A 26350-nucleotide genomic window follows, 5' to 3' on the forward strand; every position below is an offset into this window, starting at 1 on the left:
CACTTGTTGATTGACAGGAATGATCATTACCACGGCGACCGGCCGTCTGTCTCTTCTTTATCTGTCTGGGCGGCTTCATGGGTCCTCGGGGGTCCACAAGTTCTTAAAGGGGTCCTAAACTCCTTGGAAATGAACAAAGAATGCTTTGGATCTACCCAGTCCTGTAGGATGGTCCAGACTCTAGAGTCCTTAAGGAAGTGGTTTAAACATTCTTAAGGAACTGGTCAGAGTTGTTGGTGAGGTACCAGGTGTAGAGGTTCTTAAGAACAGTGTTACAGGAGTTGAGGTGGTTCTTCAGGAGGTTCAAAGAGTCCTTGGTCATTTGTGAGGTTTTGAGGAGGTTATTTTGCAGGTTCTAGGAGGAGAATTCATGCATTCTTGGGGATTTTCTAGGAGTCCTTCAGGTGGTCCCAGGGGTTCTCAGGATCCTCTAGAGATCATTGAAGGGTTTCCAGGGTTTGGTGTGTTGGAGGTCAGGAGGTTTTTCAAAAACTGGAAAATGTTAAACTGGAAAAAATCACAGCCATGACACACACATGTTACACACACACACACACACACACACACACACACACACACACACACACACACACACACACACACACACACACACACACACACACACACACACACACACACACACACACACACGTATTGAGGCACTTCAGAGCTGTCAGTACTGATTGTCCTGCAGAGAAAGACACAGAGCAGGAGGGCAGCCCCCCCCCCCCCCCCCCCCCCCCCACACACACACACACACACACACACAGTCACACACACACACACACACACACACAGATGAAACTCAAACCTTCTGCTTCCTCATTTCTCTGCCAACAATGTGCTCATTAAAGTGAAATAACATGTTGAAATGATCACACACACACACACACACACACACACACACACACACACACACACACACACACACACACACACACACACACACACACACACACACACACACAAAACTCGGCTGGATTTTATAAAATAAAAACGGATTCCACAAACTGTTCAGAGTCTGGAAGTCGTTTTAGAGGAACAGGACACGTCACATGACCAGAGGCAACCGTGACATGATGATACTTGTACTGTTAGCAAGAAGTATCCAGATCCTTAAACTTAAAAAAGGTACCAGCACGTAGTTTTGCAGGTTCAGCTTCACCAGCAGATATGTCTGCTTAAGTGTCCCAATGAATAAAACACACTGTTGTCAGATTTATAAAGTTCTGTTTGCTGAATCTCTGGGATCTTCCTGTTCGCATCACCAGCTGTTCCCACACCCACTGCCTAGCAACCAGCCGGGACTGACCATAAAGAACATAGAAGAGGTAGCTAACGTTATCTGAATAAAATCATACTTGATGATGAGGTTCTCCGGCCCCCCGTTCAACTTTTACCCAAATCTGTGAATTCCATTAGCCCACACTAATGAATCTCAAAAGTCCTGAAAAAGAGCCGGATCATAGTTCTGATCCTCCGAACGTTAACAACGTGTTAAAGGTTTTTGAAGTGTTTTCTGCTAACTGGCTCAAATAACTGAGTGACTTCAGATGTGACCTCCGTGTCAGGGAGACTTGAAATATAAGACATACCTTTATTGTTTTTTTTTTTACAAAATGAAAATGATTTTAGTATAAAAACATTGATCTCTGACTCTGCTCTTAGACATGATCAAATATGAGGTACAAAAAGTGCTAAAATACAAAAACATCAACAGTTTTTTTTTTACGTGGGCCTCAAACCTGAAACAGTTCCACACTCGTGGATTTTGGACTTTTTAAACTGCATTCTTTCCTGTAAAATCAGCTTAAATTGGATGGACCCATAATACTTGTCTTTCTCTGGAGTGGTTTTGTTCTAGAAGGTAGTAAGTGAAAAACAAAGAAATTATGGGATCACATTGACTTTGACTGATATGAGCGATTAGTGTTGGATTTTAAAAAAGGATAGAAATCTCTCTTTAAGAGATGCCTCAGAACGTTTGAGCACCCAGGCTCAATAAAATACACTTGAGTACTGCGAAATCCACCACACGTGGACGTTTGTAGTTGCCACAGAAACTCTAGTCCTTCAGAGTTTTAAAATGTGACGTAAATGAGTCTTCCTGAAAGTATTTTAGAGAATTTAAACACAGGTCTGAAGAATCACATTCATTTGGATTTAACTTTGAGGATGTTTGCGAAGGATTTCCACAAATGTTTGGAATTTCTAGGGTTCCCAAAGATTTCGTCAAAAAGTCCAACACTGTTTTCTGAGGCCATCCCAGAATATTTCTCACACATTACAAAGAGTATGATACTGAATCTTTAGTAGAACATGTCGATGTGTCACAACATAGATCCCAACCGAACGTCCTGATGTCCCTCCAGTAAATATTCCCATATTGATGAGGTTACCATCCAGTCTGTTTGGAATTCCGACTATGTGGTTCCAATATTCCACCTCAATCTTCAACACATCCTTGATTTTCTCAAAAATGTTCAGTTAAAATCCCAGAATATTCCTCGTGGAGGATTAAAAGGGTCCACAGAACTGACATTTCACGTTATGGCGTTCGTTCAAACTAAAATCCTTCCGTTTGTTCCTCAATGCGTCTTGGTTCTTGGCAGAAGTCTGGGAGCGCTCGATTTGAACATCAGCAGATCCTGTAGAGGATTTTGTTTGTTTAGTTGTAAAAGAACATATTGAAAGCATCCATCTGGTATTGTATTTTCAACTGAATCCAGTCAGACTTTAGTCCGAAATCTGTTGGGATCTAGGTTTGTTGATCCGCTCTGGTGTTCCTGTCTGATGGTCAGAAATCAGTCCCAGCTGTGCTTTAATGCAGTTGGTGGGGCTTTGTAACAACAGCACCTCCACGTCCAATAAGAGTCCTCCTACGTACTTCCTGTGCTAGATGCTGATTGGTCGGTGAGTCCAAGCTTTGGAGCAGGATTATCCAAACACCTGGCCAAGGTGGGAGGAGCTTTGGTTTTCCTGAGCAGTGGACGGCAAATGTGGTCTGAAAAGACCTGAGAGTTGACCTGCCAGGTGCTAGCTTTGATACAATCTGTCTTGGGGCTCTGATTGGTCACATTAATAATGAAAGTATCCTATTGCACCTGAGCCAAACATTACGAAGAGCAGAGAGAACGTTCTGCAGTAACTGTATGTTCAGGATTCTTTCGACATCTTAAACGCCACCTGATGCCTCTCATTGGTCAGACCACCAGGAGGCGGAGTCTCACTGATCCTCAGGCTTTCCGATTGGTCAAAATGTTCAGGGACGAGTAAAAGAAGAGTGTCTCAGCATTGTCCTGAATGTGGTTCTGCCGGTGAGTGGTCAGTAGAGAAGGGTAGGCGGGGCTTTGTGGATCCTGAGAGTCTGGATGGAGGAGAGGATTTTCTTTTGGTGGCCAGCGAGCGTCACACCCACTCTGAGCAGGTCTCTATGGAAACAGATGAAGAGGATGGAAATATCCCAAAAAATTGTTACATTTAATTAATTTGATTGAATTGGTAACATTAATTAAAACTTTAACAACTTATTGAAAACAGGTATATAGATATATAGAACAACATCCGAGATCTCTGTCCAGAAGAATACTAAACGTAGTGGATCTTACTCGGTGTTTAGCTGGGAGACCACGTCTAGGCTGGAGAATCCAGACTGCAGGAAGTTCTGCTCGTATCGCTCCATCTTTATGGCTCGAAGCCACTCAGAGACTGAACCACAGGCTGAGAGAGGAGGGGGGACACGCTGGTCCAACAGAGGCTGGGACAGACTGAGAGACAGACGGGAAGAAAGACAGACAGGATTCATGATACTGAACCACAGGCTGAGAGAGGAGGGGGGACACGCTGGTCTAACGGAGACTGGGACAGGCTGAGAGACGGGAAGAGAGACAGACAGGAAGTTGCTTCAACCTGAACTTTAATCTACAAATGTGAACTCCTCTGAACCTCCTCATGTAAACAACTGTCTCTTTATAACAGCTGTCAATCACTCGGCTGGCTGCCCAACAAGCCCCACCCACACAGTGTGTGTGTGTGGGTCTCCATGGTAGCCTCTGACCTTTGATCCCCAGCAGATGATAGCAGTGACATTCCACACCTGCCAATTATATGTACACATGGACTTATTATCCCGCTGGTCTGTCTCCTGATTGGCCCCTTTAATCTTTGCACCAGGATCATGTGATCAAGGACCACGTGTTCAAGATCTGCCTCACTCAGGTCGAGTCTTACCTGCAACCCTCCATCAGCGTCACCTTCAGGGAGGCGGGGTTTCGGATCAGCCTATCCAGCGCAGCCACCACGTCGCAAAACCTCGGCCGGTTGGCTCGTTCCTTCTGCCAACAGTCCAACATGAGCGAGTGCAGGGAGGCGGGACACTCCGGTGGTGGGGGAAGACGGTAGTCCTGCTCGATGGCATTGATCACCTGATAGAGGGACGGATGGGACAGTGAGAGTTTATACATAAAATACACAGTAAAAAACAGTAAACGAGTGTGATGAGTTTGTGTCGTTGTCATTGAACAATAAAGGGTTTAAATGTTTCTTACGTCTTGGTTGCTCATGTCCCAATATGGTCGTTCACCGTATGACATCACTTCCCACATGACGATGCCATAACTCCATGCATCGCTGGCCGACGTGAACTTCCTGAAAGACAAATAAAATATTCACTTTAATTGACTACGTGACACACATTTATGGAATCTGTGTTGCTACAGTACTACAACCTGCAGTACTGATACTCGCCTATAGGCGATGGCTTCAGGTGCCGTCCACCGTATCGGAATTTTGCCTCCCTGAGAACGAGACAGAGTCAATTAGCTGAGCGAAGGACGCAGCGAGTCTTTCAACGTGAAAGCATGGAGTGACCCACTGCAGTAAAAGTTGCGTTTTACGTGTAATGGACTGTGTCTGTATAGAATGTATAGAGAACCACGGAGGACCGAGAACGAAACCCTGAGGCACTCCACATGTTTGATTAGTTAAAAGTTATTTCTTAAACCTGACAACCAGGTGAAGCAACATTGAGATTTGACTTGGACTTGACTTGCACCAGGAGGTATTATTCATGTTGAGGTCAACAAAGAGGATCATGGGAGATTGGGTCTTCTCTAATCCATGGACTCACCAGGGAGCTGGTGTACGTCGGGTCGGAGGAGTTCTCAGTCAGGAACCTGCTGAGACCAAAGTCTGACACCTGAAGACACAGAAACACAGCTGGTAACCTGATGAACAGGCAGACAGGGGGGCAGACAGTTGGGCAGGTAGACAGTTACACAGTTGGGCAAACAGTTTGGCGGATAGACAGTTACACAGGTGGACATGTGAGCAGGTAGACAGTTTCACAGGTGGGCAGACAGGTGGGCAGGTAGACAGTTACACAGTTGGGCAGACAGGTTGGCAGACAGGTGGGCAGACGGGTGGGCAGCCTGTCTCACCTTACAGACCAGGTTGGAGTTAACCAGGATGTTGCGGGCCGCCAGGTCTCTGTGGACGAAGCTCATGTCAGACAGGTACTTCATCCCTGCCGCGATCCCCCGCAGCATTCCCACCAGCTGGATGGTGGTGAACTGTCCGTCATTCATCTGCAGAGACAGACAGGTGGGCGGTGAGACAGACAGGCGAACAGAAACAGGTGTGACAGATGTGTTGCTTCTGCCCGTCTCACCCTCAGGAAACTGTCGAGCGCTCCGTTCTCCATGAACTCGGTGAGGATCATGACGGGACAGGAAGTGGTGATGACGCCCTCCAGGTGGATGATGTTGGGGTGCTGGAACTGACCCATGATGGACGCCTCAGACAGGAAGTCCCGCCTCTGCTTGTCCGTGTAGCCGCCCTTCAGGGTCTTGATGGCCACGTAGTTCTCCTTACGGCCCGGGACCCTGAGCCGGCCTCGACACACCTCGCCAAACTCACCTGGAGAGGCGAGAGTCACGACGGGTCAAAGGTCATGTCATGTTTCAACTGTCCAGGTGAGACTTTTTTGTCATCTTTATTTTTCAAAATAAAAGTTGAGATTTCGAGATTCACAAAAACAAGTTACTAAAGAGATGACTTGGGTCCAGTTTCATAAAGAAAGTTCCTCCTGAGCTCCTTGGATTCTAAAGGGTTCCTGTGTTCTAAAAATGTTCCTCAAAGATCCAAAGACGTTCCTAAAAAGCTGAACCTCAAAGGTTCCATAAGGGTAAGGTGAGGTGTTCCTCGGGGAACGGTTCCCCTGGGAACGGTGCTCACCTGCTCCGATCACCTCCTCGATCTTCACGAAGGACGCCTCGATCTCTTTGGCGAACTCCCTCACCGCCTCGTTGGGGTCCTCGTACGTAAACGGGTCGATGTACACCTTCATCGCTACGACAACGACACCACACTGTCATCACCCTCATCTTCATCACATCATCATCATCGCAGCGTGAACAGTCACACAATCTGATTGGCTGAACTGAAAACTCACTCTGTCCCATCTGGTAGTGTCCACTGACATCACTGATCTCGGAGTCCTTCACCCTCCTGCTGACAGAGAGACAGGCAGAGAGAGACACAGACAGGCAGAGAGACAGGCAGAGAGAGACAGTCTTAATATAGTCAAAGTATCCCCCTCTGTGAGTGAGTGTTTGTGTATCTGTGTGTGTGTGTGTGTGTGTGTGTGTGTGCCAAGGTCGTCTCCATTGTTCTCTGTGGGAGGAGCTTCCTGAACTCTTACCGGTAACAGTAGACAGCGAGGATCGCTATGGCGATGAGCAGCAGTATCCCCATGGCAACCAGAACCCCCGTCACCACAGACTGTGAGCCAGAACCTTAATGGACAGACAGACAGGCAGGCAGTGAGACAGAAAGAGCGACAGACAGACAGGCACACAGACAGAAAAATGGACGGAGACAAAAACAGACAGACGTGCAGTGAGACAGATACCATCAGGCAGCGTGTTGAAGCTCATCGCCGTGCTGAAGGATCCGTATCCAGTCTGGGACCGAGCTCGGACCTGGACTCGATACTGGACCGCCCTCTGCAGACCCGCCAGCACCAGACCAGAAGACCTGCTGGACACGTACTGCCACTGACCCGCCTCCTCGCCGTCCTGGTGATGACATCAGCAGTTACATCACAGTCCATCAGGTCAGTCCATCAGGTCAGTCCGAGTGTGTGTGGGTGTGTGTGAGTGTGTGTACCTTGGGGCTGTAGCGGACCTGGTAGTCCAGGATCTGGTGCTGGTTCTGTAGCGCGTTCCACTCTAAAGACAGACTGGACTCTGAGGCTGAGGTCCTCCTCAGACCGGACACAGGGGGGGGAACTACACACACACACACACACACACACACACACATATGAATGTATTCATTAATAATCAATAAGTATAAACATCTGGTCCTGTAATCAATGAGAATCACGTGGTATTGATCAGGTGTGTATCCTGGGATTGATCATGGTATTGATCAGGTGTACATGGTATTGATCGTGTATTGATCGGGTGTACATGGTATTGATCGTGTATTGATCGGGTGGTTTACCGTCTCTGCTGGTGGTGACGTTGACGCTGTCGCCGGCCGGGTGTGACCGGTTAGAAACGCCATTCAGGGATTGGACGGTGAAGGTGTACAGGCTGTGGGGGCGGAGTCCCCAGACGGTGACGCGGCGCTGAGTCAGACCGCGCTGCGCCGGCCGGTACAGGATGCTGTCATCACACGGGGAACAGGAGCCGGCCAATCCCTGAAGAGAAGACAGGAAGGGGCGGAGTCAGGTGGGAGGAGTCTAACTGGTTTGGGTGGTTCTGGTTTACCTGGTCCCCAGGGTTCTGGCCTACCTGATTAAAGTGGTTCTGGTTTAACTGGTCTTGGTGCTTCTGGTCTAGTTAGTCTGGGTGGTTCTGGTCTAATGGATCTTGGTGGTTCTGGTATTAGTGATTCTGCTCTACCTGTTCTCAGTGATTTTGATGTAGCTGGTCTCGCCGGTTCTAGTCTACCTGATGTAAGGGGTTCTTGTCTAACTAGTCTTAATGGTTCTGGTCTACCTCATCTCAGATGCTCTTGATTAAGTAGTCCGGGTATTTCTGGTCTAAGTGGTCTTGGTGGTGTACCTTGGTTGTGGTCCCACAGCTGGAACAGAGGACTCTGTAGTTCAGGTCTGCCCGTCCTCCTCGGTCCAGCGGCTCACTCCACTCCAGAGTCACGGAGGTCTCGTTCATTTGGCTCACAATAGAGCGGGGGGCAGAGGGAGGGCCTGGGGGGGTCAGAGGTCAGAGGGGGGTTAAACATCATCAAATCCTTGGTCCAGGCCTTCTGGTTCTGGTCTAACTGGTCTCATGTTTCTGATCTAACTGGTCTGGATGATTCTGGTCTAACCGGTATTGGTGTTTATGGTCTAACTGGCTCTGGTCTAATTGGTCTCAGGGGTTCTGGTCTACCTGGTTGCAGTGGCTCTGGTCTTACTAGTCTCAGTGGTCCTGGTCTCAGTGGGGGTATGGTTGTTCTGATGACGTAAACCTGCTCTCTTATTATGTTGCATTGTGGGTAATGGTCAGACCCCCAAAGAGAATAAAAAAAGTTAAACAAAGTCTTACGTGTGCAGGCGGTGTCCCGCGGGTCGGAGTCAGCTCGGTAGTAACCATGGCAACACAGGCAGTAGGCGGAGCCTGGGATCTGAGTCTTGCTATTGGCTGGACATGGCCTACACTCACCCGGTCCTGAGCCCACCTTGAACTGGTCTGAGGGACAGGCTGTGGAGAAACACGGGTTAGCATTAGCATCTGTAGCATCTCATTTAAAGTGGAACCGAGACGCCGTAAGTTTGAAGCGCATGATCTCCTGGCGAGAACACAGAACGACACCAGACTCCTGTTAAATTTAGGGCGATTTCATTTCCTGGAGACGGGGTCACAGAGAGACAGACAGCAGGATCGCAGAGAGACAGACAGAAGGATCGCAGAGAGACACACAGAAGGATCACAGAGAGACAGACAGCAGGATCGCAGAGAGACAGACAGAAGGATCGCAGAGAGACACACAGAAGGATCGCAGAGAGACAGACAGAAGGATCGCAGAGAGACAGACAGAAGGATCGCAGAGAGACAGACGGCAGGATCACAAAGAGACAGACAGAAGGGAGGAGTGCAGCCTCACAGAGACAAAGAGACAGGAAGTGACCTTGGCTCCAACAGGATGTGGAAAGTGCCGCCATGATGTCATCACCGCCATCTCCCGCCAAGCACGTGTGCACGCACACACACACTCTCTCTCACTCACACACACACACACACACACACACACACACACACACACACACACACACACACACACACACACACACACACACACACACACACACACACACACACACACACACACACACACACACACACACACACACACACACACAGCAGAAGTTAACCTCTGACCTTTTCACTCAGCCATGCTTCTACTTTAATCACCCTCCTCTGTGTGTGTGTGTGTCTGTGTGTTTGTGTGTGTTAACCAGAAGCAGCCGCGACCTCCGGCTGATTGTCGCCTCGCTGCAACACTTCCTGGTTGCAGTCAGCTGACCTCTGACCTCCAAAAGAATAACAGGAAGCGTCGACAACCAAACTGTCTGTCTCTCTGTGATCCTGCTGTCTGTCTGTGTTTTCATCCAGGTTGATTTAATCATTCATGGTGTGACGGACGGACAGACGGACTCACAGCAGCAAATCCAGGTTTCCACTTAAACGATGGTGCTTTTACTTTGTAAACTCACTGAAGATGCTTTTACTTTGTGAACTCACCAATGGTGCTTTTTGTTAAATAAATTATATTTGTCCTTCTGGAATATCTCCGGTTTCCACTTAAACGATGGTGCTTTTATTTTGTAAACTCACCTCGACAGCGCATGCTGGTCTCGCCCGCCTCGTATCCGGGGCGACAGGCGCAGCTGGACGTCGGCTGCCCCACCCACTGACCATCCTCGCCACAAAGCATGCTGGGGGGTCGAGACTGCTCGCCGGGCGGAGTCACAGCATTCTCCACACACACACCCTGAGCCTGAGGAAGTCAGACAAAGATGTTTCAAAATTAAAGCCTGTAAATAATAGACATGGTGCTGATAATCTACTGCACTATTACAGTACTTTTACTTAAAAACTAATAAAAATGTAAAAGTAAATGATGAAGCTTTCATACTCAAAACAACATGACAAAGCTAAGAATTCTTTCAAAAGAATTTTTTTAAATTTTTGTAAACAAAGCTTGTATTCTACAAACTAAATGACGATGCTTTTACTTTGTAAAGTAAAATATCGGGCTTTTATTTTGTAGGCTAAATAACAAAGCTCTTATTTTACAAACTACATAATACTTTTGCTTTCGTAATCTACATGACAAAGTGTTTATTTTTGTTTGTTTATGATGATGTCACTGTCTGGGGGTTTTGAGGAGTGCATCCTGGGTACTGACTGCTGCTGTTACCGTGGTTACACGGCGGTCACACGGCGGTTACCTGCTCCACCAGCGAGTGGGGGATGGTCTCGGGGAAGGAGGCGAAGGCCCGGCGGAGGGGCGGGCACTTCCTGTATAAGACGCGAACGGAGAGCAGCGCCATGCAGGCGCCCTGGCTGTGGAAGGCCAGGTAGAGCCCCGCCCCCTTCAGCGGCCCCAGGCGCAGCTGCTTGATGTTGGACAGCCGCTCGGCGCCGCGCGACAGCAGGTGGTCCGCCGCCACCGTGGACACCTTGGTGTACGGGTTCTCCATCCAGGCGGGGTGGGTGGGCGTGGCCTCGTCCCGGTCCGACTGGTAGTGGTACAGGGTGAAGGTCTCCTTACAGTGCCGTTGGTTCAGCCCGGAACACTCCATCATGGTGAACCTGGGGGGGGGGGGGGGGGGGGTGATGTTTATAAATCTGGTTATAGATCTTGTTATAAATCTGTTTATAAATCTGGTTATAGTTCTGGTTATAAATCTGTGGAACCAATCCACCAACCGGATCTCCACGTAGAGGGTGGTCGCCGCCCTCCTGGGGATCCAGCGGGTCCTCAGCCAATGGGAGGCCGGACTGTCGGGAGTGCAGATCTGATAGGTTCGCACGCTGTTGGACTCGTCATCCAATCCACTCACTTCCTCCCACTGCAGGGGGGGGGGGGGGGGGGGGGGGAGAGAGAGAGAGAGAGAGGAACCCCAGCGGTAACGGATTAGCATCCTTCATTGACATTAATGGTAAACGTTAGCGTGGAGCTAACAGAGTACCTGTGGATCTTCAGCAGGATGGTTCGTCCACCGGAGGTCAGACGTCTCCAGCTTGGTGTTCATCAGAACCTCTGAGAGACAGACAGGTAGACTCAGTCAGACAGACAGGTAGACTCAGTCAGACAGAGACAGACAGGTAGACTCAGTCAGACAGAAACAGACAGGTAGACTCAGTCAGACAGACAGGTAGACTCAGTCAGACAGAAACAGACAGGTAGACTCAGTCAGACAGACAGGTAGACTCAGTCAGACAGAGACAGACAGGCTCAGACAGACAGGACAGACATATAACCTCCTCAAGAACTGTGGACCTGTGTGTGTGTTTGTGTGTGTGTATGAGAGTGTGTGTGTATGTGTGTGTATGAGAGTGTGTGTGTGTGTATGAGAGTGTGTGTGTATGAGAGTGTGTGTGTGTGTATGTGTGTGCATAAGAGTGTGTGTGTAGAAACAGTGAAGAAGAGCTACATTCCTCAGTTGCTATCAAGCAGAACGAAGGAACGACAGTTTCCTCTTCATAAGCTGTAATTGCACGTGCGCGCGTGCACACACACACACACACACACACACACACACACACACACACGCACACACACACACAAACACACACACGCACACACACACACACACACAAACACACACACACACACACACACGCACACACGCACAGACACACAGACACACAGACACACACACACACACACACACACACACACACAGGACCAGAGACCCACATGTCAGAAGAGTTTGTCCCCAGAGGACCAGGATCCAGAGAGAGTGACGGGGGAATGAGACCCGTCCATAGAGGGTTTAACCAACATTATTGTTTACACACACACACACACACACACACACACACACACACACACACACACACACACTCACACACACACACGGCGAGTGTCTTCTATAAACATCCCGCCAGCGTTGTCGTGGTAACGTCCGTGTTCTCGCCATTCACCCTTATCAGCTGTTTATAGTCTCAATTAACGCTTTATCTGAAGTATATATATATATATACATACATTACATATATTATAAATACATCAATATATATATATAATAAATACTCAAACACATAAACACACATGTGAACCACACTAGGCCCTCATCGGACCTCGATGTGGTGCAGGTTCTGCTCTCTTTCATGGGTGTTTCCTCCAGAACCGGATCTACCTGAGATCTTGACTTGTTGTCTCTAAGTAATGTGAGCTCTGATCTGGATGCGGTTCTGGAGGGAACCCTGGTGAAAGGTTCTCCACAGAACCTCACTGTGTTCTCCTGCTTGGAAGCAGACCCTTCACTCCAGGAACTGGTCTTCCTTCGGGACCTCATTTAGACTAATTAAATAAAGCACAAATACTTCTTTAAAAGTACTCTTGGGACCAACATTACTTCCTTCACTGGTGTGTGTATTACTAGTGTGTACTGGTATTACTAGTGTGTACCAGTACAGGGACCCCAGCACCACCACGATGCGGGTATCGATCAGTACGGAAGCCTGAGGAGGACACACTCACCCTCGTCGGCCCTGCAGCGGAGCAGCAGGAGCAGCGGGAGGAGGAGCAGCGGCAGCCCGCGGGAGGAGGCCCGTCCCGGGGCCGCGGGGGCCCGAAGCCCCCTCTCACCCTCCATCCCGCCCGGAACGACCACACCCAGGACCCGGAGCCGGACCCGATCACACCTATTGATCCCTGATCACCGACCGTCAGCTGGGCTGGCTCTCAGCCGGCCGCGCGCGCCTCATTGGAGCCCGGAGAGAACCCCGAACCGGCTCCGGAGGGACCCGCTGGATCTAGGACCCCTTTCCAAGATGGACGCCTCCCAACGGGGCAGAGAAAGTTCCCAAAATCAGGAAAAGCCAGTGAAAAAGTACAGCTGCGGTCCCGAATCCGGACCCAGAGGTGCCGGGTCACTCCAGCCCCCCTCTGCGGGTCTTGCGAGTCCTCGGTACGGACGCTTCGGCTCCTCCGCTTCGACGGTTTTCCTCCAGGAGAGAGCGGCGGGGCGCGGCTCCCTGCGAGGCCGGGACAGGAGCTCGGGAAGGCGGCCCGGTGAGCGGAGAGGGGTCGGTGGGACGGGAGTCGGGCGGAGGTCCCGAAACACACACCGAGGGACACACACAGGGACACACACACACACAGAGAGCGAGAGAGAGACAGACAGGTAGACCCGGACCAGTAGACCCGGACCAGTATCTCCACTGATCCCAGTTTAAACCAGCGAAACAAAAGTTGAACAAAAGCAGCCGGACTCAAGTTTCCAGTGTCGGGAGAAAAACACGGAGCCCCGCCCCCTCCGCGGAGGCCACGCCCCTCCACTGGCTGTGGTTGGTTGTCTGACCTGTCAATCATCGGAGTAGCAGGCTGCTGAGCACAAATAATAAACAAAGTTTTATTGACTTATTGACTTCCGGTATTTATTTCTAAAGCGCCAAAGTAAATAAAAACAAACACTTAAACAACAAAACAAAACCAACAAGTCAAATAAAACAATAAAGTAAACGTGATAATAAGGACAGAAGTGACCTCAGCGTGCTCGTTATAAACCCTCCAATCAGAAGACAGACGGTTCATATTTCACACCTGAAGATCAGAGACAATATAATAATAATATGTCTGTAAGGAGAGAGAGATTCCTCCTTTCCTTCCTCCTCTTCTCCTTCCTCCTGCTCTTCCACTCACCCCCCTCCTCCTCCTCCTCCTCCTCCCCCTCCTCCAGGACAAAGACAGGTGTCAGGTATCACCTGTTGTCTGTCAGTGGAGGTGTGAACGAGCCCAGAGAGGATAAAACAACCAGGAGGACAGGAAGGAGGGGAGAGGTAAGAGGAGAAGGAGGAGGTGAAGAGGGTGGAGGTAAGAGGAGAAGGAGGAGGTGAAGAGGGTGGAGGTAAGAGGAGAAGGAGATGGTGAAGAGGGTGGAGGAAAGAGAAGGAGAAGATGAAGAGGGGGAGGTGAAAGGAGGAGGTGAAGGAAAGAGGAGAAGGAGGAGGTGAAGAGGGGGGAGGTGAGAGGAGGGAGGATAGAAGGGGAACAGACCACAGATGGATTGTGGGAAACTGTCACCTGTTTGTCAAACGACAGGAAGAGAAGAAGAAGAGGAGGATGGTTTGACAGACAGGTGTTAGTCCCGCCTCCAAGCAGAGCTGTGATGTCACTCAGGACAGAAGAGTTTCATCTAGTGACTCAAATGTATAAAAATGTGTCTGTGTGTCAGTGAGTGTGTGTGTGTGTGTGTGTGTGTGAGTGTGTGTTTCAGATGGAGGACAGACACCAGCAGTGAGACATGTTTATACATCAACCTCCATCTCATGTCTCCTGTTTCTGCTCACATCTGGGACGAATTAGAGAAGGAATGAAGACCGAGACAGGCAGGCAGACAGGCAGGCAGACAGGCAGGCAGACAGGCAGGCATCTCAGTGTGTTTCCATTATTGTTACAGCCGGCTCAGCAGATACCCGAAAAGTAAGAAATACACACATTTCTCAAAACCACATCAGGCACAGGAGTTGGTCTGATCCCATTCACCCAAGAGTTAGTCTCATCCACAATCACCCAGCAGTTAGTCTGATCCAATCACCCAGGAGTTAGACTCATCCACAATCACTCAGCAGTTAGTCTCATCCACATTAACCCAGGTGTTAGTCTCATTCACCCGGCAGTTAGTCTCATCCACAAACACCCAGCAGTTAGTCTATTCCTCAAACACCTAGTAGTTAGTCTGATCCAATCACCCAGCATTTAGCCTGATCCTAATCACCCAGCAGTTAGTCTTATCCACAAACACCCAGCAGTTAGTCTTATCCACAATCACCCAGCAGTTAGTCTGATCCAATCACGCCACAGTTAGTCTGAACTGAAACCAATAACCCAGCAGTTAGTCTATTCCTCAAACACCTAGTAGTTAGTCTGATCCAATCAGCCAGCATTTAGCCTGATCCTAATCACCCAGCACTTAGTCTATTCCTCAAACACATAGTAGTTAGTCTGATCGAATCACCCAGGAGTTAGTCTCATCCACAATCACTCAGCAATTAGTCTCATCCACAATCACTCAGCAATTAGTCTCATCCACATTCACCCAGCAATTAGTCTCATCCACAATCACCCAGCAGTTAGTCTGATCCAATCACCCAGGAGTTAGTCTCATCCACAATCACTCAGCAATTAGTCTCATCCACATTCACCCAGCAGTTAGTCTATTCCTCAAACACCTAGTAGTTAGTCTGATCCAATCAGCCAGCATTTAGCCTGATCCTAATCACCCAGCACTTAGTCTATTCCTCAAACACCTAGTAGTTAGTCTGATCGAATCACCCAGGAGTTAGTCTCATCCACAATCACTCAGCAATTAGTCTCATCCACAATCACCCAGCAATTAGTCTCATCCACAATCACCCAGCAGTTAGTCTGATCCAATCACCCAGGAGTTAGTCTCATCCACATTCACCCAGGTGTTAGTCTCATCCACATTCACCCAGCAGTTAGTCTCATCCAAATTCACCCAGCAGTTAGTCTCATCCACATTAACCCAGGTGTTAGTCTCATCCACATTCACCCAGCAGTTAGTCTGATCCAATCACCCAGGAGTTAGTCTCATCCACATTCACCCAGCAGTTAGTCTCATCCACAATCACCCAGCAGTTAGTCTCATCCACATTCACTCAGCAGTTAGTCTGATCCAATCACCCAGCAGTTATAGTCTCATCCACATTCACTCAGCAGTTAGTCTGATCCAATCACCCAGGAGTTAGTCTCATCCACAATCACCCAGCAGTTAGTCTATTCCTCAAACACCTAGTAATTAGTCTGATCCAATCACCCAGCAGCTAGTCTGATCCAATAGACTAACTGCTGGGTTATTGGTTTCAGTTCAGACTAACTGCGGTGTGATTGGATCAGACTAACTGCTGGATAAGACTAACTGCTGGGTGTTTGTGGATGAGACTAACTCCTGGGTGATTGGATCAGACTAACTGCTGGGTGAATGTGGCTGAGACTAACTGCTGGGTGATTGGATCAGACTAACTGCTGGGTGAATGTGGCTGAGACTAACTGCTGGGTGAATGTGGCTGAGACTAACTCCTGGGTGATCGGATCAGACTAACTGCTGGTTGAATGTGGATGAGACTAACTGCTGGGTGATTGTGGATGAGACCAACTCCTGGGTGATTGGATCAGACTAACTGCTGGGTGATTGTGGATGAGACTAACTGCTGAGTGATTGTGGATGAGACTAACTACTGGGTTAATGTGGATGAGACTAACTGCTGAGTGAATGTGGATGAGACTAACACCTGGGTTAATGTGGATGAGACTAACTGCTGAGTGATTGTGGATGAGACTAACTGCTGGGTGATTGTGGATGAGACTAACTGCTGGGTGATTGTGGATGAGACTAACTGCTGGGTGATTGTGGATGAGACTAACTGCTGAGTGATTGTGGATGAGACTAACTACTGGGTTAATGTGGATGAGACTAACTGCTGAGTGATTGTGGATGAGACTAACTGCTGGGTGATTGTGGATGAGACTAACTGCTGGGTGAGTGGATCAGAGTACCTACTGGGTGTTTGAGGAACAGACTAACTGTTGGGTGATTGTGTATGAGACTAACTATTGGGTGTTTGACAAACAGACTAACCGCTGAGTGACACCGACTTAGAGACACCTACCTGGAGACACCCACCTGGAGACAACGACTTAGAGACACTGACCTAGAGACACCCACCTGGAGACACCTACCTGTGTTCCTGCCCTGCTGCTGTCTGCTGAGTTTCACTTCTTCAGCTCCAGTAAGAACTTTGTTGTGATCTGATCCACGAGCACAGATGGTCGGTTCTCCCGTTCGATGGCAATATTACACCCAAATAAGCCGAGAACGTGTTGCCCGCTTTTTGTGTGATTGCGATTATTCATGTGGCAAAGTCTAAACAATAGTTTGTTGTTAACTATTGATTACCTGATGTGGATTTTTTAAATATTACATTTTATTATGTTTGGTAGATACATAGTTCCGTGTTAGAAGGCCAAAACAATTCAATCTTAAACAATTACTGTCTTTATTTTGACAAACACTGAAGCACTGAAACAATAAAATGGAAAACAAAACAAAAAAACACCTCCACAGACGTGTCACTTCCTGTCAGTGTCCAATCAGAGTCACACGAGTTCGTTACCCTTCGTGATGTGATGTCATCAAGCTAGTTCAGCCAATCGGCTGCAAGCCAATGAGTCAAATATGCAAAGACCAACTAGCCTGCTCCTCTCCATCTCAGTCAGAGTCCAGGGTGGTTTCCATGGAAACGGACGCCTCAGAGATCTCACTTCCTCTGGGCGGGGCCCTTGTGGAACAGATAGATCGGCCGCTGATTACCTGGAAACACAGTCAACACGGGTCATCAGAACCCACCAATCACATCACATGTCAGAGAGTACACCTGTGTGTGTGTGTGTGTACCTGTGTGTGTGTGTGTGTACCTGTGTGTGTGATGAGTCTGTATGAGGTGAAGCCCACACAGTCCGTCAGGTAGCAGGTGAACTGTTCAGGTCTCAGTCTCAAACTCCTCCAGTTACGATACGTCGCCTCCTGAAACCAACAGAACGGGTGAAATGAGTGAAATGAAGGTACATATCTGGGTGTGTATAAATTATATATATATATATATATATATATATATATATATATATATAAAATATATGTGGCAGGTAGGTATATATGCTGATGTTACCGAGGCCCTCTTGCTGTGGCTGTAGCTGCTCCATGGTTGTGGCTCCAGCATGAATAATCCGCCCGGCGACAGGTTCTGATAGGCTCGTCTGAACAACGTGACCACGCCCCCGTCACCTGACTGCAGCTGCACCCATTTAGTCACGCCCAGACATATGATGACATCGTACTGACCCCTCCCGGGCCACGCCTCCTGTCCTGACACATAGTCGCCCTGTTGGGAGGAATCGCAGCTGTGATGTCAGCAGGGTGATGATGAGGTCACAACGCCTGTGATGCTGTAACAGTAAATATAATTCGACACAGCGGCCAAAGTTACAACTTCAACGTCGGTCATGTGACTACCACCACCAAGAGACGCCAGATAATTATGTAAATGGCTGCGTTTCGGATCGCATGCATTTGCGTCTATGCATGCACGAGACTTGAGAGTTTCCGCCGGAACTCGTCATAAACACGCCAAGTTCCCACCACGTCAAGTCGGACACAGGTGCACTTCACGGACTTTTTTTTTTTTTTTTTTAATGTAAACTTTATTAATAATTGTATACATAACAAAAACTATCGCGCCAGGGGAAACTTCACGGACTTTGCACAAAGAATATGGCCTGCCCAGTGGCGCTGGCTTTCTTCGTCGCTGACGAACTCGAGCCGAGGCATTTGAAGTCCCGTTGTTGACGGAGGCTGAGGAATTTTCTCACGTGGGAAATACCAGGTGATAATTCTAACCAACTAGGGCAACGTTGAGGGGAATGTCTTATGTCCGCACTTATTTCAGACCATCTGCAGAGAAAAGCATGCGAAGGGAGGTACCCTGGAGATCCCGCGAGTTTTTAAAGTCATGTGACATGTCGCAAAGGGAAGTTATCACCAGCATTTGTGACGTTTTTTTTCCCCAGAATGCCTGGTTTTGCGAGGCAAATGCATGTGCATGCTTGATTCGAAACGCGCCTAATGTCAACTCCTAGCAGCCGTGTGATTCTCCTTCCTCTGGCTGGACCGAGGGCCGGGAGGCGGGGCTAAAGACAGACAGGCAGAGAGACAGACAGGCAGTGCTGTGAGTGAGACTCACCTGTATGAAGGTAACGTTGTTGGGGAACCTGGATGACGATGATGATGACGACGACGATGGGAGGAGGAGAGGGGGACCGCAGAGAGGACCTCGACTCACCCTGAATGACAGGGGGAGAGAGAGGAGAGACAGAGCCTGCTGGAACTCCTCCATCACCTCCTCCTCCTCCTCCTCCCTCTTCTTTGGAGGAGAGGAGGTTCCTGGTATTTCCCTCCTCCTTCTCCTCCTCCTCTCCTCCACCACCAGGTCATGTGACAGGAAGTGTCTAATGTTCTGCTTGGCGGCGTGGACCAATCGCTGGTCTAGCTCCACCCCCAGGATGTGGGCGGGGTCAAACCTCCGGGCGACGGCCAGCGTCAGGTGACCGGCGCCGCAGCCCACGTCCAGCACCTTCTTGTCTCTGAACCACTGGGCTTCCAGGAGGCGGAGCCGCGGGTCCTCCTCCCCGACGTGCCCCTCCCACCCGTCGCCGTAGAAACCAAGGTAACCGTAGTAACAGCTGTGGTTGCCGTACTGGTAGCGTTGCTTGTCCTTCTTCTTCTCTGGGGGATGAGCAGAGCTGTGCTGGGGTCCTCCACACCTATAGGGGGCAGCACAGAGGTCACTTGACCAGGCAGCCAATCACATTACAGGATTTTTACCTCACTACTGGTGTAACGCTCACCTGCCGGCTTTGGCCCCGCCCACCAGCGGCGTCTGGAATCTGGTTGGCTGAGCTGTGGTTGCCGTGGTGTTGGCAGCGCAGTCTGCTGACCTCGCTGAGGTGGTGCGGCGCCGTCTCCGTTGGCGACCGTCGCCATGGTTACCAGGCTTGTGGGCATGGCCAGGCGGAGGGTGGGTGTGTCTCCTGGGGAGGATGGGGGGCGGGGCCACGTCGTCCCGACAGGTGATGGCCGTGTTGAGTTCACAGGGCAGAGGAGACGCCAGAACGCTGCCCTCGGTGGTCGACAGAGGAACTGCACACAACAAACAGCTGGTTAACATGAATTACATTGACGGGGATCAGCTCCTGACCCTGGATTACCGAAGACCTCTACAGGGACGTGGTCCTGGAGGGAGATCCAGGTGTTCCAGTCTCACCTGCTGGTCCAGCTGTGGAGGGAAACAGTCGGGCTGGGACCACCTCCCTCTCTGCTCCTCCATGGTGTCTGTTCCTGTGTCTCCTCCTGGACTTCAGGGGGGACAGCAGGACTCCCCTAGCCCCCTTCCCGTCCCTGTCCTCTCCCTTCAGGTTCAGGGGGTCGGTGATGTCCCGGGGAACCAGGATCTCTACAGGGACTCCGCCTCGCGACGGCAGGGGCGAGCACTTTGGTGTCTCCTGATTGGTTGCCCTGAGGAGGAAACGTTCGATACTCAAGGTGGACGACATCATTGATCAATAAGTTGCTTGGTTGCAGTGAAGTGGATTGTACCTGTTGACGTCCTCGTCCAAGAGCGAGTTGAGATTCAGCGGGTCGAAGATGTTCCCGCCCAACAGGAAGTGACTCGGCAGCATGGGTTCTGACTGGCTGTCGCTGTTGGCGCGGCGGCGACGCTTGGCGAGTGCCTTGAAACCGACGCCCATGGAGTACCGCCTCTTAGCGACTCGTTGAGCGGGGGGAGCGGAGGCGAGGGGGGTCTGATTGTTGCCGGGACACTGGAGGCCGTTTTTGGAAAGCAGGGGGTGGGACTTGGCCTGCAGCTGCTCTGATAGGCCCATGGCAGTGGGGAAGGCGGGGCTGACCTTATGCGGGAGGACAGTCTCTTTGTCCAATGACATCCTGATCATCTTCCACCTGAGGACGGATCGGCCAATCACAGGTCAGTGAGGTTATAGAATGTGCATGTACGCCGATGACTGGAAGCTAAATATGTAATAATCAGTTATGTGGTGTTTGATGCTTCAAACAATATAAACTATTATATTTGTACTGTACTGTAGTACTAATTATGTGTGCTTGATTGAGTATTGATTGGCTTAAAGTAACCTTAGAGTTTTACACAAAAATACACGTGAAGAGTTTCTAAAATCTGATGTTTAATTATAAAAAAAAAAAAAAAAGATTAATTGAAACCATTAATCAGTACCATGCAGTAACATGTTAACAGAGTATTCGTACAGTGTAGTATGAGTAGTTTTACTGCAGCAACGTGTTAACAGAGTATTCATACTGTGTAGTATGAGTAGTTTTACTGCAGCAACGTGTTAACAGAGCATTCCTAGTGTAGTATTAGTAGTTTTACTGCAGTAACATGTTAACAGAGCATTCCTAGTGTAGTATTAGTAGTTTTACTGCAGTAACGTGTTAACAGAGCATTCCTACAGTGTAGTATTAGTAGTTTTACTGCAGTAACGTGTTAACAGAGTATTCATACAGTGTAGTATTAGTAGTTTTACTGCAGTAACGTGTTAACGGAGTATTCATACAGTGTAGCATTGGTAGTTTCACTGCAGTAATGTGTTAAGAGAGTATTCATACAGTGTAGTATTAGAAGTTTTAATGCAGTAACGTGTTAACAGAGTATTAGTTCAATGTAGTTTTAGTAGTTTTACTGCAGTAAAGTATCTCAATACTTCCATCACCACTGCGGACGTGTTTCCGATCAATAATCAATCATCATACTCACTCTGTCCTGCCGAAACAGTTTACTTGTTGTCCTCAGAGTATATGATCACGCGGACCCGCTCTAGCCCCGCCCCTGCCGCTGTCTCCACCAATAACGGAGTTTCGTCATGAATAATTCAAACCAATCCGAGAAACAAACTGGTAAACAGTTAGCTTCTACAGCTAGCCACGTCCGGCTAACATGCAGGAAGTAGCTAGCGTGGAGTTAACACCATGTTAACGCGCACGCACATACACACGCACGCGCGCACACACTCACGCGTACGCACACGCCCAAAGAAAAACAACTACCCCTGGAAAGCCCGTCTGTGCGTGAAACGAGCCCGCGCCGAGCCGCCCGTGCGTGTTGATGAGTAATGACTTAAACTACAGTGTTAGCTGTTAGCTGTTAGCCTCAACTAGCTGCCAGTTTCTTCTCGTCGTGCTCCAAATCTGAGCCCGAGGTTAAATATGCCAGCTACGATTCCCACGTGAGTGACAGGGGACTCCCCCCAATAGCGTGCCGAGCTGAGTTCCTGCCTCTCCCGAACGGCGACCAATCAGACGGCCGCTCGGCGCGACAGGTCGTCTGATTGGTCGAGACTCAGGGAGGCGGGAGAATGTCCGCGGGGAGGAGGGGGAGGAGAGAGGCGTCCTGAGCGGTGCCTGAAAGGAAACAAGATCACGGCCCAAAATAAACTATTTAACGATGAAAAATAATGAGTTTTGGTGGGTAAACATTTCGCGGTTACACACGGGGAGTGCGTCCAATGACGTTCTGAGTTAAGACAGTTTCTTTTAGCGCCACATAAAGACCGTGTAAAAGAGGAGTAATCTGCCCGGATTAGAGGTTTAGAGGTATCTCAAACTCTGCAGTTCAGATCCTTCAACAAACTACCGACCAAATATCGGCGTAGAGTATACAGCCAATTAATTGTTCACCAGTCTCACATTCATGTCACAAACTTAACGCGTAAAAAAAGTCAGCCTGCAAGACAGACTGGAGGTTTTCCCAATAACATAAGGAGGTTATTGCTCCTCCTCTGACTGATCAATGACGTGATCAGCTCACACTTTGTGTTTTAAATTAAACTTTTGTTATTAACTTTGAAAAATGACCCAGTTTGTTGTCTGGACGTCCATGTAGACAGGAGTTGTAATTTGACGGACAGAGACATCCAGTCAGACAGACGGGTAGGCAGGTGAGCAGTCAGACAAACAGAGGGACAGACAGGGTTCAGGGTCCATACCAGAACCACTCCCCAGTTCCTTTCCCAGTAGCTGAGTGGTTCTGGTCCATACCCCAGTGAGATCCCAGTTCCTTTCTCAGTAGCTGAGTGGTTCTGGTCCATACCACAGTGAGACCTGGTTCCTTTCCCAGTAGCTGAGTGGTTCTGGTCCATACCACAGTGAGACCTGGTTCCTTTCTCAGTAGCTGAGTGGTTCTGGTCCATACCACAGTTAGATCCCAGTTCCTTTCTCAGTAGCTGAGTGGTTCTGGTCCATACCACAGTGAGACCCTGGTTCCTTTCTCAGTAGCTGAGTGGTTCTGGTCCATACCACAGTGAGACCTGGTTCCTTTCTCAGTAGCTAAGTGGTTCTGGTCCATACCACATTTTAATGACACGTTTAACAGGATTTAAAACATCATTGATGATCCAGTTTGACGGTGCTGTCAATCAATCTGTCCAATCCTGTGATGACTCCAGCAGGGGGCGGGGCAACAGTTCCTATCTGTGTCACAGAGAGCTGGTGGGATTAGGACTACATTACCCAGCATGCACTGTGCATGTTTGTAAAATCCCTAAAGAGGATTTATGTGGATCAGAGAGAAGACATGCCGCTGAAGAGAGAAGGTGAGTTTTATAATAAACAGACACATTGTGTGTGTGTGTGTGTGTGTGTGTTCATTATTGCGCGTGTGTGTTTGTATATCTGTGTGTATATCTTGAATGTTTGTTTGTGTTATTTATCCTGTTTGTTTTCATCTTGTCATGATGTTTGTTACATCCGTGTACTCATACTACTACTATTACTACTACTACTACTACTTCTCATACTACTACTCATACTATTACTCATAATAATCATACTACTACTTACAGTTAGTAACAGTGACATTACTACTACTACAACTGCTAACAACTATTACTGCGAACACAAATACTGTGTATACCATCAGTATTATTTATACTGCTAAAGTTAGCAGATATTACGACTTCTGATAATGGCAAAGTACTACTGCTATAGTACGTAGTTCCAGGTTGGATCAGGTCTAGACTGGTTGAGACTCTGTTCCAGGTTGGATCAGGTCTAGACTGGTTGAGGCTCTCTTCCAGGTTGGATCAGGTCTGGACTGGTTGAGGCTCTCTTCCAGGGTGGATCAGGTCTGGACTGGTTGAGGCTCTCTTCCAGGTTGGATCAGGTCTGGACTGGTTGAGGCTCTCTTCCAGGTTGGATCAGGTCTGGACTGGTTGAGGCTCTCTTCCAGGTTGCAGTGGTTCAGGTCTGGACTCTGAAGTCCAAACAGAAACAGGTCTAGTTTGAGGGAGAGAACATTCCTGTGTGTTTACATATCTATGTTATAAAGTTATATGTGGAGAGAAGGAACTGATCTGTAGGGTCCAGTAGAGTCCAAGAGGGTCCAGAAAGGTGCAATACTGTCCAAGAGGGCCCAGCAGAGTCCAGTAGAGTCCAAAAGAGTTCAGTAGAGTCCAAGAGGGTCCAGGAGGGTTCAGTGGAGTCCAGGAGAATCCCAATCAAACGTGTGTTGGTTGTCCTCCTCAGATACTGAACGTGCTCTGCAGGCGATGGAGGCCTGTCAGGCCGGAGCTGCTGAAGGGGTCAAAGGTCGCGCTGAAAAACTGCTTAACATCTTCCAAAGTGACCTGTTCCAGGCCCTGCTAGGTAACACACACACACACACACACACACACACACACACACACACACACACACACACACACACACACACACACACAATGTTAATTGTGTCAACAGTGTGACCTAACACGCAGGGATTAGTCCCGAGTGTGTGACTCGCTGCACTCTGATTGGTCGAATAAATTATATTATTTACATTATTAACAATATAGCTAAAACATTATAACATTATTAATATTATTAACAATATCTAATACATTATATTATTGACATTATTAACATTATAACATTACACCATATCTAAAAATGATAGTATTATTAACATGATTAACATGATTACTAACACACGGACACGTAACATTAACACAAGCTGTTTGATTCAGAACTAAACATCAGATGATATGATTTTTGTGTAAAAGTCTAGTAACTATTACTTGTACTAGTAGCTGTCAGACAAAAGTAGTGAAGTAGAAATACTCAGGTGAAGTACAAGTAGATACTTTGTATCTACTTTGTACTTCAGCAACAAAAGTAAAAGCAAAGAGCTAATGTGTATTTGTGCATGTGTGTGTGTGTGTGTGTGTGTGTGTGTGTGTGTGTGTGTGTGTGTGTGTGTGTGTGTGTGTGTGTGCAGACATACAGGAGTTCTATGAGCTGACGGTTTGTGAGAATCAGACGACGAGCCGGCCGCACACACCTGTACAGGTACACACACGCACACACACACACACACACACACACACACACACACACACACGCACACACACACACACACACTTCCTCTCTCTCTCTCTCTCTCTAATCCACATGTCAACACCCATCGCTGTTACCTAGCAACAGCTGCAGCAGCATTACCGAGGCAACAGCTGCATAACACCATGGCAACAGGAGCCCAACCCCCCCTCCTCCTCCTCTCTCATCAACGAGTGACTCAAGGAGGTGTACACCCCCCCCCCCCCCTTCCAAAAAACACACCAGCCTTCTCCTTCTGCCCCCCCCCCCCCCCCCCCCCCCCCCCTCGCTCGCCCGATGCTAACAGACGGAGGGATAGAGGAGGCGAGCGGGCGGGCGAGCGAGGACAGACAGACAGACGAGGAGAGAGAGAGAGAGAGAGATCGAGCATGAATGTGTGAGTGTGTGTGAAAATGTGTGAGTGTGTGTGTGTGTGAGTGTGTGTGTGTGTGTGGATATGGACTGCCTCTGCATTGTCACCACCAAGGTAAGAGCAGACCGCCCGCATGCATCCACTACCTTTTATGTGGACACACACACACACACACACACACACACACACGTGTCCTCATAAAACGTGTGTGTGTGTCTCCTCGTAAACCATCCAAGCCGGTTTTCATGTGTGTGTGTTTGCTGCTTCTGTCATGTTTCATTCACTGCCCTGCGTCTCTCTCTCTCTCTATACTTGTGTGTTGTTGTGTTTGTGTGTGTTGTTGTGTGTGTGTGTGTGTGTGTGTGGTTAGCGTGGCAACATTAGCATGTATGTAAGCTCAGGCTAGCTGCAGCGTGTAGCTAGCTGTGAACATCATGAAGCGGTGTTTGTAACGGCCGTCGGCGTGGTAATGATGTTTGGATGAGGAGCAACAGGTGGCGTTCACCAGCGCCGGTGTTGCTAAAATGCCGCGTCACTCTGGTCTACTACATTCAGGTCTAAACCTGCTGCTGTTGGCTAATGTTGGAAATGAACGGGACGAGACGGAAAGATCGTACAGAGCGCTAACATCCCGCCTCATCGCCAAGGCAACGTTAATGTGAGGAGGAATCGTAAATACGCAACAGTCGGACAACGCAGTTCGGTTCTCACGCTCACTTCACTTCAACTTTTGTGCAAAAGAAAAAAAAAACATTTTCAAAAGATATTAAACG

At 48.7% G+C, this 26350-nt stretch overlaps 3 protein-coding genes across 7 annotated transcripts in view; 1 reads left to right on the plus strand and 2 right to left on the minus strand.

Annotated features, from left to right (window-relative positions):
• Positions 1-1556: 1556 nt before the first annotated feature.
• Positions 1557-13720, minus strand: ephb4b (eph receptor B4b). 4 transcript variants are annotated; one of them, XR_014596534.1, is made up of 22 exons: positions 12724-13719; positions 11207-11277; positions 10944-11086; positions 10463-10826; positions 9846-10008; positions 8556-8711; positions 8073-8215; positions 7507-7705; positions 7168-7289; positions 6911-7076; positions 6701-6794; positions 6452-6510; positions 6235-6348; positions 5669-5916; positions 5439-5585; positions 5129-5197; positions 4743-4796; positions 4548-4643; positions 4231-4424; positions 3609-3767; positions 2857-3431; positions 1557-2814 (listed from the first exon to the last, which is right to left on the minus strand). XR_014596534.1 is itself a non-coding variant. In XM_084002365.1 (21 exons), the coding sequence occupies exons 1-21, from the start codon at positions 12836-12838 to the stop codon at positions 3326-3328; spliced, it is 2979 nt and encodes a 992-aa protein (XP_083858491.1). In that variant the 5' UTR covers positions 12839-13720; the 3' UTR covers positions 1557-3325. The 4 variants fall into 4 exon arrangements, 3 of the variants coding, with proteins under 3 accessions (XP_083858491.1, XP_083858490.1, XP_083858489.1); XM_084002365.1 differs by having other exon boundaries at positions 1557-3431; positions 6452-6507; positions 12724-13720; XM_084002364.1 differs by having other exon boundaries at positions 1557-3431; positions 4548-4647; positions 4747-4796.
• Positions 13721-17240: 3520 nt separating this feature from the next.
• On the minus strand, positions 17241-22058 carry mepceb (methylphosphate capping enzyme b). Its single transcript, XM_084002395.1, has 8 exons — positions 21612-22058; positions 20417-20779; positions 20085-20335; positions 19669-19960; positions 19005-19584; positions 17934-18146; positions 17683-17791; positions 17241-17578 (listed from the first exon to the last, which is right to left on the minus strand). Exons 2-8 carry the CDS (start codon positions 20770-20772, stop codon positions 17526-17528), a joined length of 1854 nt encoding a protein of 617 aa, XP_083858521.1. The 5' UTR covers positions 20773-20779; positions 21612-22058; the 3' UTR covers positions 17241-17525.
• A 1347-nt stretch (positions 22059-23405) lies between these two features.
• dlg4b (discs, large homolog 4b) overlaps positions 23406-26350 on the plus strand; it is a 17227-nt gene continuing 14282 nt past the window's right edge. The window contains exons 1-3 of one of the 2 annotated variants that reach the window (XM_084002377.1): positions 23406-23445; positions 24377-24496; positions 25107-25177. In XM_084002377.1, the coding sequence (XP_083858503.1) occupies positions 23427-23445; positions 24377-24496; positions 25107-25177 (210 nt within the window). In that variant the 5' untranslated portion in view covers positions 23406-23426. Of the gene's footprint in view, positions 23446-24376; positions 24497-25106; positions 25178-25548; positions 25692-26350 lie in introns of those variants that run through there. The other variant, XM_084002378.1, reaches the window with a different exon arrangement.

This window comes from Eutrigla gurnardus, assembly GCF_963514095.1.
Source record: "Eutrigla gurnardus genome assembly, chromosome: 23".
NCBI lineage: Eukaryota > Metazoa > Chordata > Actinopteri > Perciformes > Triglidae > Eutrigla > Eutrigla gurnardus.

Coding starts and splice junctions, on each gene's coding strand:
- ephb4b (XM_084002364.1), bottom strand. CDS start 12,838: ATGGAGGGTGAGAGGGGGCTTCGGGCCCCCGCGGCCCCGGGACGGGCC. Junction 7,290..7,506: donor CGTCACCACCAGCAGAGACG/GTAAACCACCCG, acceptor GTGTGTGTGTAG/TTCCCCCCCCTGTGTCCGGT. Junction 4,425..4,547: donor GGGACATGAGCAACCAAGAC/GTAAGAAACATT, acceptor TCCCTCTATCAG/GTGATCAATGCCATCGAGCA.
- mepceb (XM_084002395.1), bottom strand. CDS start 20,772: ATGATCAGGATGTCATTGGACAAAGAGACTGTCCTCCCGCATAAGGTC. Junction 19,585..19,668: donor GGCGGGGCCAAAGCCGGCAG/GTGAGCGTTACA, acceptor TGCCCCCTATAG/GTGTGGAGGACCCCAGCACA. Junction 18,147..19,004: donor ACAACGTTACCTTCATACAG/GTGAGTCTCACT, acceptor TCCTCCCAACAG/GGCGACTATGTGTCAGGACA.